Below are 15,317 nucleotides of genomic sequence, written 5' to 3'. Positions count from 1 at the left end.
TCCACTTCCAATTGACCATACTTGAATATTTGTCATCCTAATTGTAAGGAAGTTTTTCTGTCTTTGCAGAAAGAACGGAAGGAGAAAATCTGGGATCCTGTTCACAGAGTGGCCCTTGCAGAAGCCTGTAGAAAACAGGAAGAATTTGATGTTGCCAACAATGGCTCTTCTCAAGTTGGTGCTAGTCGCTTTTATTTAACATCACCATAGAACCATATTGCCATAGTGTTCTTAGAGGACTCATAGACTGTTTCTTCACAAGTTTTGTTTTTTGTTTTTTGGGTTTTTTTTTAGCAAATTTTGTTTTAAGTTGGTTAATTTTACTAATTTTTCCTTTATTATTTATCTGGATGTCAATTTACATATGTATTTATCAATTTTAAAAAACTTCTTAATTAGCCTACAATACACCTAGGTAAAAGTACATAAATTGTGAATGTATAATATAAGCTGCATCCAGAAAACATTCTGGTGTCTCTTCCTAATTGCTGCTCCCTTCCTTCTCCCCAAAGGCGACCACATTTCTGTCTGCTAATGCTGTAGAGAGCAGCTACTTTGCCTGTTTTGAATTTTGTAAAATGAAACCAACATTATGTATTTTTTATACATAACATCTTTTGCTCAATATGATGCTGTGATTTTCATCTGTTTTGTAGGGTACTGCAGTTCATTTTCATTGCTCTGTGATATTCTATTGTCTGGATGTACCATAAGTTATTCTGCAGATTGCAATATGCTTTGTCTTCAATTTCTTGAATCTTAAGAATGATGATATTTTAAATGTTCATGTGTGTGTGTGTTTAGTAGGTCATAAAGTGGTTGTACCAGTTTATGTGCCCACAAGAAGTATATGAACATTCCCACTGTTCTACATCCTCGCCATTAAATCCTTTTTAATCAATTTATAAAATGAAAGTAATGTCTTTGCTTATTTGAAAATAATATGTGCTAGTTGCAGCTACTTTGGATAACACAGATGTTTAAAGAAGCAAATGAAAACCCTCAGAATGCCACCCCCTAGTGATGATTGGCACACCTTGGTGTTTATCCTTCTAAATTGTTCTTTTAATGCATGTGTGTACCTTTTCTTAATCAAAAATGGAATTGTATTAGTGGTTCTCAACCCTGGCTGCTATTAGAATCACATGAAAAGCTTTTAAAACTTCTCATGCTTGTGTCCTAGAGAGGAATTAGATTAAAATTTTATGTGGGAGGCAGGCAATTTTAAAGTTTCTTCCCCTCCTCCAACCTCCCTGAAGCTTTACATAGCATGCAACTAGTATTGAGAACCACTAGCTTGTAATACCTATATGCAAATTTAACTTTTATTTATGTAATCTAAATATATTATCCTTTTTTAAGCAGCTGTATAATTTTTATTAAATCAATATTTGTACTTCTTCAACCTTTCATTGTTAGGCACATTAAATTCAATATTACAGATGCTTTTTAAAAGGAATCTGGATTTCATTATCCATCATATTTTGTATACCAAAATATCTATATAATTGTTTTCTTTAAGGAGGAATAAATGTTTAATATAGTGAATAAAAATGAAGCATAGCAAAATTTTTGGAACATGTGAAAATCAAATTTTTATTGATTAGTACCATTTGGGTGAATGTAGAACAATCTACAAAAAAATCTTTTTAAGCATATGAAATTGCTATTTTTGTATATCAAAATAGTGAAAGAATAGTAATTTTATATGACTCAACATAATGTATTCCATAATTATATGTAAATATATCTTTTTAAAGGGAGTTTGGAATACTTGAATTTTTAGTTAACATAAGCATCAAGGTTTTACTCCTTATTTCCAATGATTTGTGTAATGATTCTGTTGGGCTGATTGTTTCCAAATCATCTGGGGACCTTTTAAAACAAAGTTCATATTTCTGGACTTTTCTTCTAATGCTCTGGTTTAATAAGTGAAATCTGTCTTTATAATAGATTTTCAGATAATTGTGATTTGCAGTGAAATTTGCTAACCACTGATCAAAGTATTATTTCTTATTCTACCTATTTTTGATACCTCAGGAATGTCATAGAGATGACTAACTTGCTCAGGATTGCACAGCTAATAAGTGGTTGCTCTAGAGTTGAATCCCATTTCCTAATGCTAGATAGTACTCATTCCACATTATTTGTAGAAAGCAAATTGGTTTCAAACAGTACTTAATTAGATATAGCTAACTTTTTCTGTAAATGGCCAGATAATAAATATTTTCAGCACTCTGTCTTGGCTACTCAATATTACCTTTGTATCATGAAAATGTAAACAATATAGGCTGTTGCTGTGTCCCAGTAAAATTTCATTTGCACAACCATGTCACAAGCTAGATTTGGCCCATGTACCTTGATTTGTCAACCCCTTCTGTACATTAATATGGAAATCATATTATGAATATTAAGGTTGTTTTGTGTTTTAAACTATAATTGAGTATCTTTGAAAAAACTCTAAAATGTTTGCTCAGATTTGGTATTTATATACTTTTATATCTGTTTATTTTCTATTTAGTCATTTCCCTAATTATTTGAATATCTGCCTTACATTTATTTAATAATGTAATTTAGAAGTGTTTTGGAGGGACAACACATGATAGTGTCAGTTCTTATTTAGTTTGAACATTAGTTTATTTTAAAGCACTTGGTTACATTCATAACCACTATTAACTATTAAGCTTAATTTATTCCATTAAATCATGTTTTTAGTTTTGCAAATTCTAAGTGAGATGACTCATAGTTCTTATTTATTTGGATCCTTAAATGAATCTGAGAAAAGGTCCTGATATAAATATCCAAAATTTTATGGTAATTAATTTATGGAAATTTTATTTTAGAGTTACTTTTTTGATTGAGTTATATAGATTACATAAGCGACCAACACATGTCTTGACCAGATGATACCACTAACAGGTAGCAGTCTCTTTCCTCAAGCAGGCAAAGTGAATGTAAGAAATAATAGGGAAAAAGGGAAGATTTTTTTTTTTAATGTTTAGTGTTCACTATTATCTGCTTCATTAAGTTGAACTACAAGTTGCATAGTATAAGAAGAAAAACTTCTTAAATTTTCCAAGATAAAATGATTTTGTTACTGGGTGACATTGTATCTTCGGTTGCATATTAATACAATTTCAGAAGTACAGAGTATACTAATATTAATCTGTTTTCTAATTGTTTAGGCAAATAAGCTAATCAAAGAAGAGCTTCAAAGTCAAGTTGAGTTGTTAAATTCTTTTGAGAAAAAATATAGTGATCCTGGGCCTGTATATGACTGCTTGGTATGGCATGATGGTGAAACCTGGAGGTAAACTTTTATGTATTTTTTTAGATCTTTGTTATTTAAATGTTTTTGAAGAACATGAAATCCTCAGAGCTGTACAAGAGTTTCATTTTTTTTGACAGTATCATTCAACAGAATATTTGAGGCCAAGTTGACTTTTAAGTAGTTCTGAACTTCTTAGTAGTGAGTATTTTTGACATTAAACCTGACCTTTAACTGTTTTAAAGAAACTTACCTCACCAACTATGTATTAGCAGATTCACTGTTGGTATATGTGGAAGTATTCCTAATTGAAGTCGGACAATTTGGAAAGTAACTGCAAGGGAATATTGCAAAGCCTTTTAAGGGCAATGGAGGAAAATTGAGAGAAGATTTATATAGCCAGACAGTAGCTAAGTTGAAGCTACACAGTGTGATGCAGTGGTTAAAGGTTAGTCTGTGAGTTGGAATCCTAGTTCCACAACCTGGAACACATTATTTAAACCTTCCTAAGCCTATTTCCCTGTCTGTTAGCTTGGATAATGAAAATACAGGGTTTGGGGAAAACGTAGATTGATGTTTCTAGATAGAATAAGCACTAAATGTAACCTACTACTGCTAATGTGTTTCTGTTTCTACAACTAATATATCAGATTTATCCCTCATGTACACCTTTCAGTTTCTAGGTGGCTCCTGCATTGCAGATTTGTGTCTTGGAGTTTGTATGTCTTCATGAATTACTGTCTGGGCATATGTGTGTTCTTGGGTTTCTGCAATAAACAAGAGACCTTTCTTCAACACTTGTAATGAGTTATTTTGAAGTTTAAGTCTCTGATCATACGTTTTTCAAGATGTGTCAGATAGAAAATATGATGTGAATACTTAGTGTTCTCAGATTGTTCACCTTTGCAATACATCCTTCTTCAAAGAGGACTTTACTCTCACATGTGCAGATGCTAATTCATGATGTCATTGTGACTATATGAAGTGTTCAACTGAATGAGAAATTCCTACTCCATTTGGGACTAAAGGTGTTAATAAAATATCTGCATGTAATTATTATAATCCAGATGATAGCAAATATTAGTGGAAGCTTTTATATACAGAGTAGTCCCATCTACTGGGGTTATATTTTAAGACTCCCAGAGGATGCCTGAATCTTCAAGTAAGACTAAGCCTATGTATTCTGTGTTTTTTTTTCTATACATACATACATGAATTCCTGTACCGTTTCCATCTCAGTTAAATACTTACATCTTGTACTGTGGCCATAACTTTAGTAGTTTGAGGTGTGACAGCAGAAATAGCATGAGTTTCTTTTACTTCACAATTTCATAATAAGAAGATTCATCATTAGTGTAAATCTTAGCAATCTCCAGATTTTTTTTTCTCTTTCCTTATTAAGTCTAGAATTTTTCATCTTTCCACTTATACTTTGTGGCTTCTTGTTTGCACATTCAAGCTGCCAGTATCACCACTCTTGTACTTTGGGGCCATTATTAATAAATTAAGGGTGACCTGAACATAGGCATAGAAATACTGCAATAGATTTGATAATCAAGATGGCTACTAAGTTACTAACAGACAGGTGGCACATACTGCGTGACTACTCTGGACAAAGGGATGATGCATGTACTGTACAGGGTGGAGTGAGAGGCAGAGTTACAGAGAGGGAGGGAAAGATAGAGATTGAAAGAGAGGGAGAGAAAACTTCCATATGCTGTAACAGCCAGGACTAAGCCAGGCCATACCCATGAACCTGAAACTCCATCTGGGTCTCCCACATGGGCAGCAGGTACCCAAGTACTTGGCCATCTTCCATTGCTTTCCCAGAACCGTTAGTAGGGAACTGAAACATATTGGAGCAGTCAGGATTCAAACCTGTGCCCATAGGGCATGCCACCATGGCAAGCAGCAGCTTCACCTGCTGTGCACAATTCTAGCCCCAAGTTCTTTTTACTTTCTCTCGAAGATTTATTTATTTGAAAGGCAGAGTGACGTAGACACACACATGCACACACGCATGCACGCACGCACACGCACAGAGAGAACTTCCATCATCTGGTTTGCACAACTTTTTTTTTTTTTTTTTTTAAGATTTATTTATTTATTTGAAAGTCAGAGTTACACAGAGAGAGGAGAGGCAGAGAGCGAGCGAGGTCTTCCATCTGCTGGTTCTATCCCCAAATGACCCCAATGGCTAGAGCTGCGCCAATCCAAAGCCAGGAGCTGGGAGCGTCTTCCTGGTCTCCCACACGGGTGCAGGGACCCAAGGCCTTCGGCCATCTTCTGCTACTTTGCCAGGCCATAGCAGGGAGCTGGATCGGAAGTGGAACAGCTGGGACTCAAACCGGCGCGCATATGGGATACCGGCACTGCAGGCGGCGGCTTTACCTGCTATGTCACAGCACTAGCCCCTCACACAACTTTCTTAAGATTCTTTTAGAATTTCTGTGTTGGCAAAGAAATGAAACATTAAGTAAAATAATATCTAAAGTCCCAGAGTAACGTTTTAGAAAACTTATTGTAATCAGTGAAAAATACAACAGAATTATGCTTTCAATTATCGCTGGAAATATTTTTTTGTATGACGTAGTATATGCTCTAGGGCAGGGATGGGGAATGCCTGGCCCATGGGCAGTAAGCAAAGCAACCACAGGTGGGATTTGAATACATCAGTCAATAAATCTGTGGCAGGCTAAGTTGGTAATTTTGTGTGGCCTTTGAGTGATGTTATACATCCAAATGGCCATTGGTCACAGAAAGGTTTCCTGCCCTTGCTCTAGAGCTTTGGTCTCAGAGTTAGACCCATGCATACATTTTCTAAGGAAAATCTGAAAGATCCCAGTGTCTAGACTGTCTGCAAATGTTCTGTCTCAGAAATGGCAACCAGTTTCTGAAGGGAGGTAAAGTGAACTAATCTTTAAGTACTTTGTTTTGTTCCATAAAGAATACAGAGTCCACCCTTCCCAGTGCTATACATGGACTAACTGTTAAAGGCATTATCTTCACACTTAACCAGTAACTCTTTTATTTTGTATTTGCAAGAGGCGAAGTGCCAGAAGTCACAGTCACTGAAAACTGAGCAAAAACTGGTGAACAGACACTGTATTTACAGAGTATTACATAAGGGAGAGGATTCTTTCCATAGGGAAATGACAAAGAAATGTGTGGAAAATGTCAAGACATTTATTAAAAAAAAAAAAAAAGACATGTTAGCTCCCCCTTCTCACATAATGTACTCTGTGAAACCATTTTCATGTTCCATTTGTCTATATTATAGTAACTACTTGAATTAAGCCATCCAGGCCTTTAGAAACTTAAAACGTGCATACATTCACTGACTCTCCTGAGTTTGTGCAGTCAATAATGCTATTTGATATGATGCCTTGATTATTGAGTCACTGTGTGCTGATGTGAGTTTAAGAACCTGGTGTCGACACTGTGTTGTAGCAGGTTAAGGTGCTGCCTATGATGCCAGTATCCCTTATGGGTGCCAGTTTGTGTTGCAGCTGCTCCACTTCCAATCTAGCTCCCTGCTGATGGCCAGGAAAAGCAATGAAAAAGATGGCCAAGGTATTTGTGCCCCTGTCACCCATGTGGGAGACCCAGAAGAAACTTCAGGCTCCTGGCTTCAGCCTGACCCAGGCTTGGATGTTGCAACCATCTAGGAAGTGAACCAGTAGAAAGACCTCCCTCTCTCTGTCTCTTTCTCTCTCGGTAACTCTGCCTTTCAAATAAATACATACATTTTTTTAAAAAAAGAAAAAACTGACCTATGAAATGTGTCACTGTATTTGTTGTGAGAATATTGTTAATTGTTGATTCATTAATACTTGGATCATCTGGCAAATATTTATTGAGTGCCTTTTTTGTACCAGGTAGATGCTCTAGAAACACCTGTGGGTACTCAGAACACTATGGAAGCATGTATTGAAACCATCTGAATAAGATGAGGAAACTTTGAGGAAATTTTTCCCAAAAATAACATTTTGAGACTTGAAGGATCAGTGGAATTAGCTAATCAGAGAGGCTAGGAAAAGGCTTTGAGAGTGGAGGGGAAAGCCACAGAGGGCATCAGAAGAACTGTAAGAGGTTTGGTGTGGCTGTGATGGGAGGAAAAGAGCGGGGAGGTTCGTGGAGATCTGATGATGAAGGACTTTGTTGTGGAGATACAACTTTATGCTGAGTCATTGGAGAACATGGAAGGTTTTAAACAAGAGTCAGATGATCAGACTTAATATCACTAGCTGTGAGTAGAAGCAAAACAGGCTGACTGCTTAGCCAGTCCACTTATCAGGAGCAGAGGTAGAAAAAACTGGAAATAGACATGCAAACTTTTGGGAGATGGACTGTGAGGTTAATTGCTCCAGGGGAGATGAAGGGAGGATATCATAGATGATGTTCATCCTAAATGCTGTCCGATCATAAATTTTGGAATGAAATTCGGTATTATCTATAGCATATGGAGCATTTGGCATATATTTAACTGGTTGACCTTAACTACTTGTTTTCTCTTTGCCTCCTTTTCTCATTAAAGTGTTCAGTTTCTTATACCTGGGTATACTCTATGTCTATGGACATACTTAAAGTTATTTTGGGCTATCATATTGTGGTATGCATAAAAACAAGTTTTTAGGGATCCTTCCCAACTGTTGTAGTTTTTTAACAAAACATATGATTCAGAATTTATGATAAATGCTCTCTGTGCTATACTAGTGGACTTCCATTAATTTAGCAATATTGGAAACTTGCTTATCTTGTTAAAACACAATTCTTACTTTTTAAAAAGTAAACTAAAGTATAATAGGTAAAAATTTAATATTGACCTTTAAGTGGTGTATTTTCAATTTATGACTTTTGAATCAGACTGTTCTAAAGATGTTTGTAATCTATTTAAAAAGTTAATAAAATAGAGAAATGGTAGAGTTCTTTCTGTGAAAAATACATGTTTGTCTAAGACTTTTATAATGAGAAAACCAAATATATAGTTTATTTAGTTTCAAAATGCCTGCAATAAACTTCTAGTAAAAGAAGAAATAAGAAGTAAAGTAGGCCAGCGCCGCGGCTCAATAGGCTAATCCTCCACCTAGTGGCGCCAGCACACCGGGTTCTAGTCCCGGTCGGGGTGCCGGATTCTTTCCCGGTTGCCCCTCTTCCAGGCCAGCTCTCTGCTGTGGCCCGGAAAGGCAGTGGAGGATAGCCCAGGTGCTTGGGCCCTGTACCCCATGGGAGACCAGGAGAAGCACCTGGCTCCTGCCTTCAGATCAGCGTGGTGCGCCGGCCGCAGCGCGCCAGCCGTGGCAGCCATTGGAGGGTGAACCAACGGCAAAAGGAAGACCTTTCTCTCTGTCTCTGTCTCTCTCACTATCCACTCTGCCTGTCAAAAAATTAAAAAAAAAAAAGAAGTAAAGTCAAAGCTTGTGTATCTGAATTATCTAAACTCTTAAAGCTCCAGGCCAAGCTTTGGTTCTAATCTCTCGGGTGGCCAGATGGCTTTTCAGCGTTCTTTGGTGGACATGGAGGATCTTAAAGCACTTTGTGCATGGTTTAATGACTGTTCCTGTAAAGTGGTCTTATGTAAACTTTACTGCAAACCGTGTGAAACAAAGGAATCTAAACCACGTTGTATTTGTCATAGTAGAAGGAGTAGTAGGGTAGCAAGAATATATATATATATTACATTTTCTCAGAAAAGTAAGGAAATTGATAAATTTTGCTGTCTACTTTTTGTCAATTAACAGAGCCTGCATTGATTCAAATGAAGATGGGGACTTGAGTAAATCAACTGTATTGAGAAACTACAAAGAGGCCCAAGAATATGGCTCTTTTGGCACAGCTGAGATGCTGAATTACTCTGTTAATATATATGATGATGGAAACCTGCTCTCCATTGTGACCAGTGGAGGTATTTTATTCCAGACTCATTAATGAGAGATAAATTGCTATAGTCCAAATTAGCATTACAGAGAATTTAATGTAGAAGTCCTAACTAAAAAGACTAGTTCTGAACCATAGATGTAATTTGATTGGGTAGCAAGGTATTTTTCTATTGTCATAACCATGAAGGATTCATTCTAAAACTGATCCAACAACTGTTTGAAATGTCATGTGCATCATGTCTCTTGGAATTCCAGCTGTCTTATCACCAAGTGCTAAGACCCAGTGCCAGTTATTAATTGTCATTCTGCTTATATTGTTTTTCTGACAGTACTGGGATATTTTCCTATGCTCACATCTCGGTCTTTTAAAAAAGTTTTTTTGTTTGTTTTTTGTTTTTGTTGTTTAGTAATATATACAGAAATGTAAACAGATCATATGTTGTACACTCATTGAAATATAACAAAATGGACAGTTTTAGGTAACCCCCACCTGATCAAAAGTAAAGCATTATGAAAACCCTTGTCATGCCTCCTCCTAATCAAGAACTTACCCATTGTCCTCCCATAATTCATTACTGGCCTCATTTCTGTCTTCTCATTAGTTTTGACCATATGATGTTCCTATTTTTGTAGATCAGAAGTGATAAAATATGAGAGTTCTTCAAAAAGTTCATGGAAAATAGAATTAAAAAGTCAGTTTATTCTGATAAAAACATTTTTGGAAACCAGACAGTGTTTTTCATCATTCACATTTTCCATAATCTTTTTCAAAATCCTTTGTGTTGACAATTTCACAATTATTTAGCCACTTACCTTTTATATAAATGAATTAATTCATATTTTTATGTTTCTTTGTAGCCCAACCTTATTTTTGTGAGCTTCATCTCACATTGTATAGAAGTAGGTCTTATTGCCATATGTTGGATTGATACATTGTGAATCCATTTTCTGTTAATGTATATCAAGGTTCTGATTTTTGAATTTTACAAACAATGCTGCTGTCAATATTTTTGTGTATGTCTTAGTGTACATGTGGATGCATTTCTGTTGGTTCTGTGGCTAGAGGCGGGAGTCCCAGGCCATAGAGTATGCCTGTGTTCAGCATTTGCTCCCACCAGCAGTATAGAATATGCATCCCCTGTCCACACATGCTTTTATAGATCTCTAAAATGTTAACAATCCTGAAAGGTATGTAGAAGAAGCATTTCACTTTGGGTTTAATTTGCATTTATGAGGTAACTAATGAAATTGATTGCCTTGTTATATCTGTTTCCTACTTGGATATCTTCTTGTGAAACACTTTTTTGAAAAGTTTTGCCTTTTGGGGTTGGGGTCTTTATATATATTCATTTATTATATATTTAAAAGATTTTTCATATATTCTGGTCTAAGTCTGACTTAGAGTTTTGCTCTCAATGAATGGGTAGAATCAGGGTACTGAGTGGTATATATAATTCAGGAGGGCTTTTTGTGAATTATTCATGAATTAAGATTTTATTAGCTACATGGATCACAGTATATTTTTGGTTATTTTTATCATGATTAGAATATGCAGACTGAATTGAGTGGTTAGAACTTTGTCCATGAGAGTATTTTCTCATTTCCCATATCTGCTCCCAGGAGCACATGGGACACATGTAGCGAGTATAGCTGCTGGGCACTTTCCAGAAGAACCTGAGCGGAATGGGGTGGCTCCTGGTGCTCAGATCCTTTCAATCAAGATTGGTGACACGAGACTGAGCACAATGGAAACGGGCACAGGCCTCATAAGAGCTGTGAGTATTTGTGAATCATTGATTTAGAAAATAACAATTAATGACCTTGGATATTTTTTAGGCTCATAAGAATATATGGAATGTACAAGACTTTTGTTTAAAAGAGAATGTTTATTGAGTCATTTTTAAATTTTTATTAAAAATTATTATACTTTTTTAGCTTAACCTTTGTAAAAAAAAAATTTGTTACATTCATCATTTTTAGTAAACCCCTAGCAAAAAATTTTGCAGTACTTTTTAAAAAAGCCTTATGTGCTCCATCAGCTTAAGAGGAATTTAATACCTCAATGTTCTGTACTTCATTTTAACATATGAATTATGTTTTACTTGAAATGTAGCGATTTTAGAATCTAGTAAGGACTTTTTTATTCCTTCTACCTCTCACCACCTTAACCTCACTCCATTCTGGAAATGTTAGTTTTATTGTTGTTTGCTACTTACTACTTTACTTTTTTTCCCCCACACATTACCATACACCAATAAATAACTTGGAAATCAGAGTAAGATTAGTTAAAAAAACTATAATACTATATGTGTTTATTTTAGTAAGTAAGCTGTTTCTGTTAATTGCTGCCTAAACTAGACCTTTAATCTTTTTAACAGATGATAGAAGTTATAAATCACAAATGTGATCTTGTCAACTATAGCTATGGAGAAGCAACTCACTGGCCAAATTCTGGGTGAGTATTGTTAGCCATAGAATTTCATCTCGTGAAGAGTATTAAATATCTTTAATAAATAGGTTAAATATCACAAAGGAAAAACAACTATCAAGGTGGTTAAATGATAACTGTACATCTCCTGGATCTCAGTCCCCATTCCCATGCTTACAGCTTTGATGTGAGTAATACCAGTTATTGTAGCTTTGATGTAAGTAGTAATACCAATTATTGCCCTTGGCCTGAAATCTGAATCTTAAACCTAGTGTTCCTTTGGCTCTTACTTGGTTTGTCCACCCTTACAATTCTTCCCAAGACTTGCAACCCACAGAACTCATACTTCTTCACTGTCATCCCCTCCACATTCTCACTTCTCTTCCCAACGAAATTAGATGGTATGTAGTTATTACCATCACAGACACCCTGAAGCCTTCCTCACTTGTACTGCCTGACTGGCTACGAGCCTTGCTGAAACCCTGCTGTTTCCTTCAGTGATCCTGCACTGATCAGTTGGTTGTGTATATCTGTTGTTTCCATGTTTCCTCGTCCTTGCCAGTGTTACTGCCAAATCCACTGCCATGGCCTTGACCTCATGTTACTTGGCCTTTTTTTCTTCATAGCAGTAACTGTTTGAAATTACCTTATTTACTTATTGATCACCTGTTCCCCAGTGCCACCACCAGGCCATTCAGATACACCCATCAGTAGGATTCTTTCTTTAAAGTCCTATCAAAATGGAAAAGTTACCAAGCTAGACCCTGTAGACCCTCTTGTCAAATAGGTTAATTTTCTCTGGTTCTGGGTTTTTTGTGAGACATCACTTTGCTGCTCTTCTAACATGTGCCCTGTCTTCCTCAGTCATTTCATTCTTTAATACAGTCTTGCCTCTTCTCACTTCCTTATCTTACATACCTAAGTGTGTTTCCTTCTCTCATTTGACATTCATCCTTCCAGTCATCATTTCCCTGCTCAGATTGACCCAATACCTTTTTGTATTAACTCAATTTTCCCTTCATAGTCTGACTTCATCACCTTCAGTTAATGGCAATAGTTGTTTTCTTGCTTGCTGTCAGGCTCTAACCAGATTCCTTCTGTATTAAAATCTTACTGCTTAGTTCTTCCTATGCCTCATTTCCCCTTATTTTTGCCAAAAAGATATGTTTCTTTGACTCAAACAATTTTAGTCACAAATGCATGTACAGATTCTCAGAGGAGTTTCAACTGTATACATTATTTTAAGTGGGGGATGGGAATTAAGCCACCTATTGCCCCACTACCCAGTCTTTGTTAACATTTTAGTACTTTGTTCATATTTACTGCTGGTTTTTAGTGCTGTACAGTATTGCATCTACTATTTTCCCAATATTTAATCTGGACTTATAACTCTTTTTCTTGACTAAAATCAAATTATGGTGGATCACTTAAAACAGCCATATCAATTTTCACTGAAGAATAGATACGCCAGAATTTATGTAACCATATATTTGAACAAAACTGTGGTACTGAAAACACTTTGGAAACAGAAATTGGCCGTTTATGGGTGAGAAAGTAAAGTCTTAATTCTAATGCACTTAGCTACTGTTTTAGGTCTTTAATGTGGAATCCATATTGTATCTTTTTAAATATAAATCATATCTGACAATATTTCTTCAAAAATGTGACAGTTTCATATGCTTAAAAAAGTCTCTTTTTTTCAGGAGAATTTGTGAAGTAATTAATGAGGCAGTCTGGAAACATAATATAATTTATGTTTCAAGCGCTGGAAATAATGGTCCATGCCTTTCTACAGTCGGTTGTCCAGGTGGAACTACATCAAGTGTGATAGGTTAGTTTCTGGTTTCAGAAATAGATTTAAAAACCAGCAAACAAAGAATTAATCAAATGTTAATTGTGTTTCTGCCATATACAAGATAGTGTAGACGTTAAGTGTGTGCTCAGGAACCTCAAAGTCTACTAGGGTAACCAGATTATCTAGAATTTGTTGTAATTTAAAACAGACTGGGGCCGGCACTGTAGTTTAGCAGGTAAAGCCACTGCCTGCAGTGCCGGCATCCCATTTGGGTGCTGGTTTGAGACCCCGCTGCTCCACTTTCCATCTAGCTCTCTGCTGTGGCCTGCGAGAACAGTAGAACGTGGCCCAAGTACATGGGCCCCTATACCCATGTGGGAGACCTGGAAAAAACTGCTGGCTCCTGCCTTTGGTTGGACACAGCTCCAGCCAATGCAGCCATTTGGGGAGTGAACCAGCGGATGGAGGACCTCTCTCTGTCTCTGCCTCTGCCTCTGCCTCTCTGTATGTAACTCTGCCTTTCAAATACATAAATAAATCTTTTTAAAAAATGTTAAATAGACTACTGGGGCCAGTGTTGTGGTATAGAGGATTAAGCTGCTGCCTGCAATGCTGGCTTCCCATGTGAATGCCAATTCTAGTCATGGCTGCTCCACTTCCCGTCCAGCTCCCTGCAGATGCACCTGGGAAGGCAGCGGATGATGGACTTGGCCCCTGCCTCCCATGTCGGAGACCCCAGTGGAGTTCCTGGCACCTGGCTCCACCCTGGCCCAACCCTGGCTGTTGCGCCCATCAGGGAAATGAACCAGTGGATGGATGATCGCTCGCTCTCTTGCTCATTCTCTCTCTCTGTAACTCTGCCTTTCAAAAAAAGAAAATATTTAAAAAAATAAAATAAAAATTCCAGTGTAAGTGGATTAACAAAAGCATAGAGTCACATTTAGATACATTAATATTTTAATATGCATAACAACCCTGTAAGATAGTTAATTTTATGTTCAAAAGCAAAGGTCTTAGTGTGAGGTCTGATGTGAAGTTCCCTGTTCCTTATTAAATTTCCTTTCCTTTTTACAAGAGAGACAACTGTTAGAGATATTACACAGTGTATCAAAATGAACAGTGGATTTCGAATTGGGATCCACATTTTGTTTCCTTTTGTTAATGATGAAATCCCTCCCACAGGTGTTGGTGCTTATGTTTCTCCTGATATGATGGTTGCTGAGTATTCCTTGAGAGAGAAATTACCTGCAAATCAATATACATGGTCTTCTAGAGGCCCTAGGTAGGTGCAAGTAGTATTGCACATGTTTGGTTAACCTTTATATAGTTAGGAAAGGCAGCATTTTACATAATTTTATCAATTCTTTCTATTGCTTTTTACTTTTTTCAGTATTTTCATTTTGATTAATCTCATCTCAGGATCAGATAATTAAAGAAAATATAATTAAATTACTCTGTTGTTACATGGATGACATAACTGTTCAGAGGATAAATTCTTATGCCTCTATCCATAACCCTCTAAAGAAAACATCAGGACCTGATTATCTTTAAAAAAGTAGTGATGGCCTTCTTTTATATAATTTTGATATTTGAGTTTTAGTGAAACAAAAACTGTTAACTATGATAAAGCATCATAGTTGAGCCTGCCTACCTGTGTTCACATTTTGAAGTTAGAGCCTATGTGTCATTTGAACAATTTGTATGAGATCCTTAAGCAAGCAAGTTCTGATAGACAAATGAAATTCATCTGTTTGGTTCCCTAAGCCCCTCTGTGAAGTGTATTTGTCTGATTCCAGAAACTGAGTATCTTTCTCAGAAGTTATATTAAGTCCTAATTTGTGTAATCCTTCATATGGCATCAGTGGGTACAGGGGACTTCTAGAAAGTAAGTCCTATTTTATCCCTTTACCTGTTTGGAGTTAATTTAGAAAAGGAATAGACTTTGAA

The 15,317-nt window shown here is 36.4% G+C and overlaps 1 protein-coding gene across 4 annotated transcripts in view; it reads left to right on the top strand.

Moving 5' to 3' along the window:
- The window catches only part of TPP2 (tripeptidyl peptidase 2), a 90,236-nt gene that overhangs the window by 22,574 nt on the left and 52,345 nt on the right, over window positions 1–15,317 (top strand). For all 4 annotated transcript variants that reach the window (XR_011378715.1, XR_011378714.1, XM_002713016.5 and 1 more), the window contains exons 4-10: window positions 70–174; window positions 3,186–3,310; window positions 9,010–9,173; window positions 10,768–10,922; window positions 11,526–11,602; window positions 13,279–13,406; window positions 14,553–14,652. Coding sequence is in view for 2 of the 4 variants with exons in the window: in XM_002713016.5 (XP_002713062.1) it covers window positions 70–174; window positions 3,186–3,310; window positions 9,010–9,173; window positions 10,768–10,922; window positions 11,526–11,602; window positions 13,279–13,406; window positions 14,553–14,652 (854 nt within the window). In the remaining 2 variants the exon portion in view is untranslated. The remainder of the gene's footprint in view (window positions 1–69; window positions 175–3,185; window positions 3,311–9,009; window positions 9,174–10,767; window positions 10,923–11,525; window positions 11,603–13,278; window positions 13,407–14,552; window positions 14,653–15,317) is intronic.

This window comes from Oryctolagus cuniculus, chromosome 9 (assembly GCF_964237555.1).
Source record: "Oryctolagus cuniculus chromosome 9, mOryCun1.1, whole genome shotgun sequence".
Classification (NCBI taxonomy): Eukaryota; Metazoa; Chordata; class Mammalia; order Lagomorpha; family Leporidae; genus Oryctolagus; species Oryctolagus cuniculus.
This window is presented reverse-complemented; position numbering and strand designations above follow the sequence as displayed.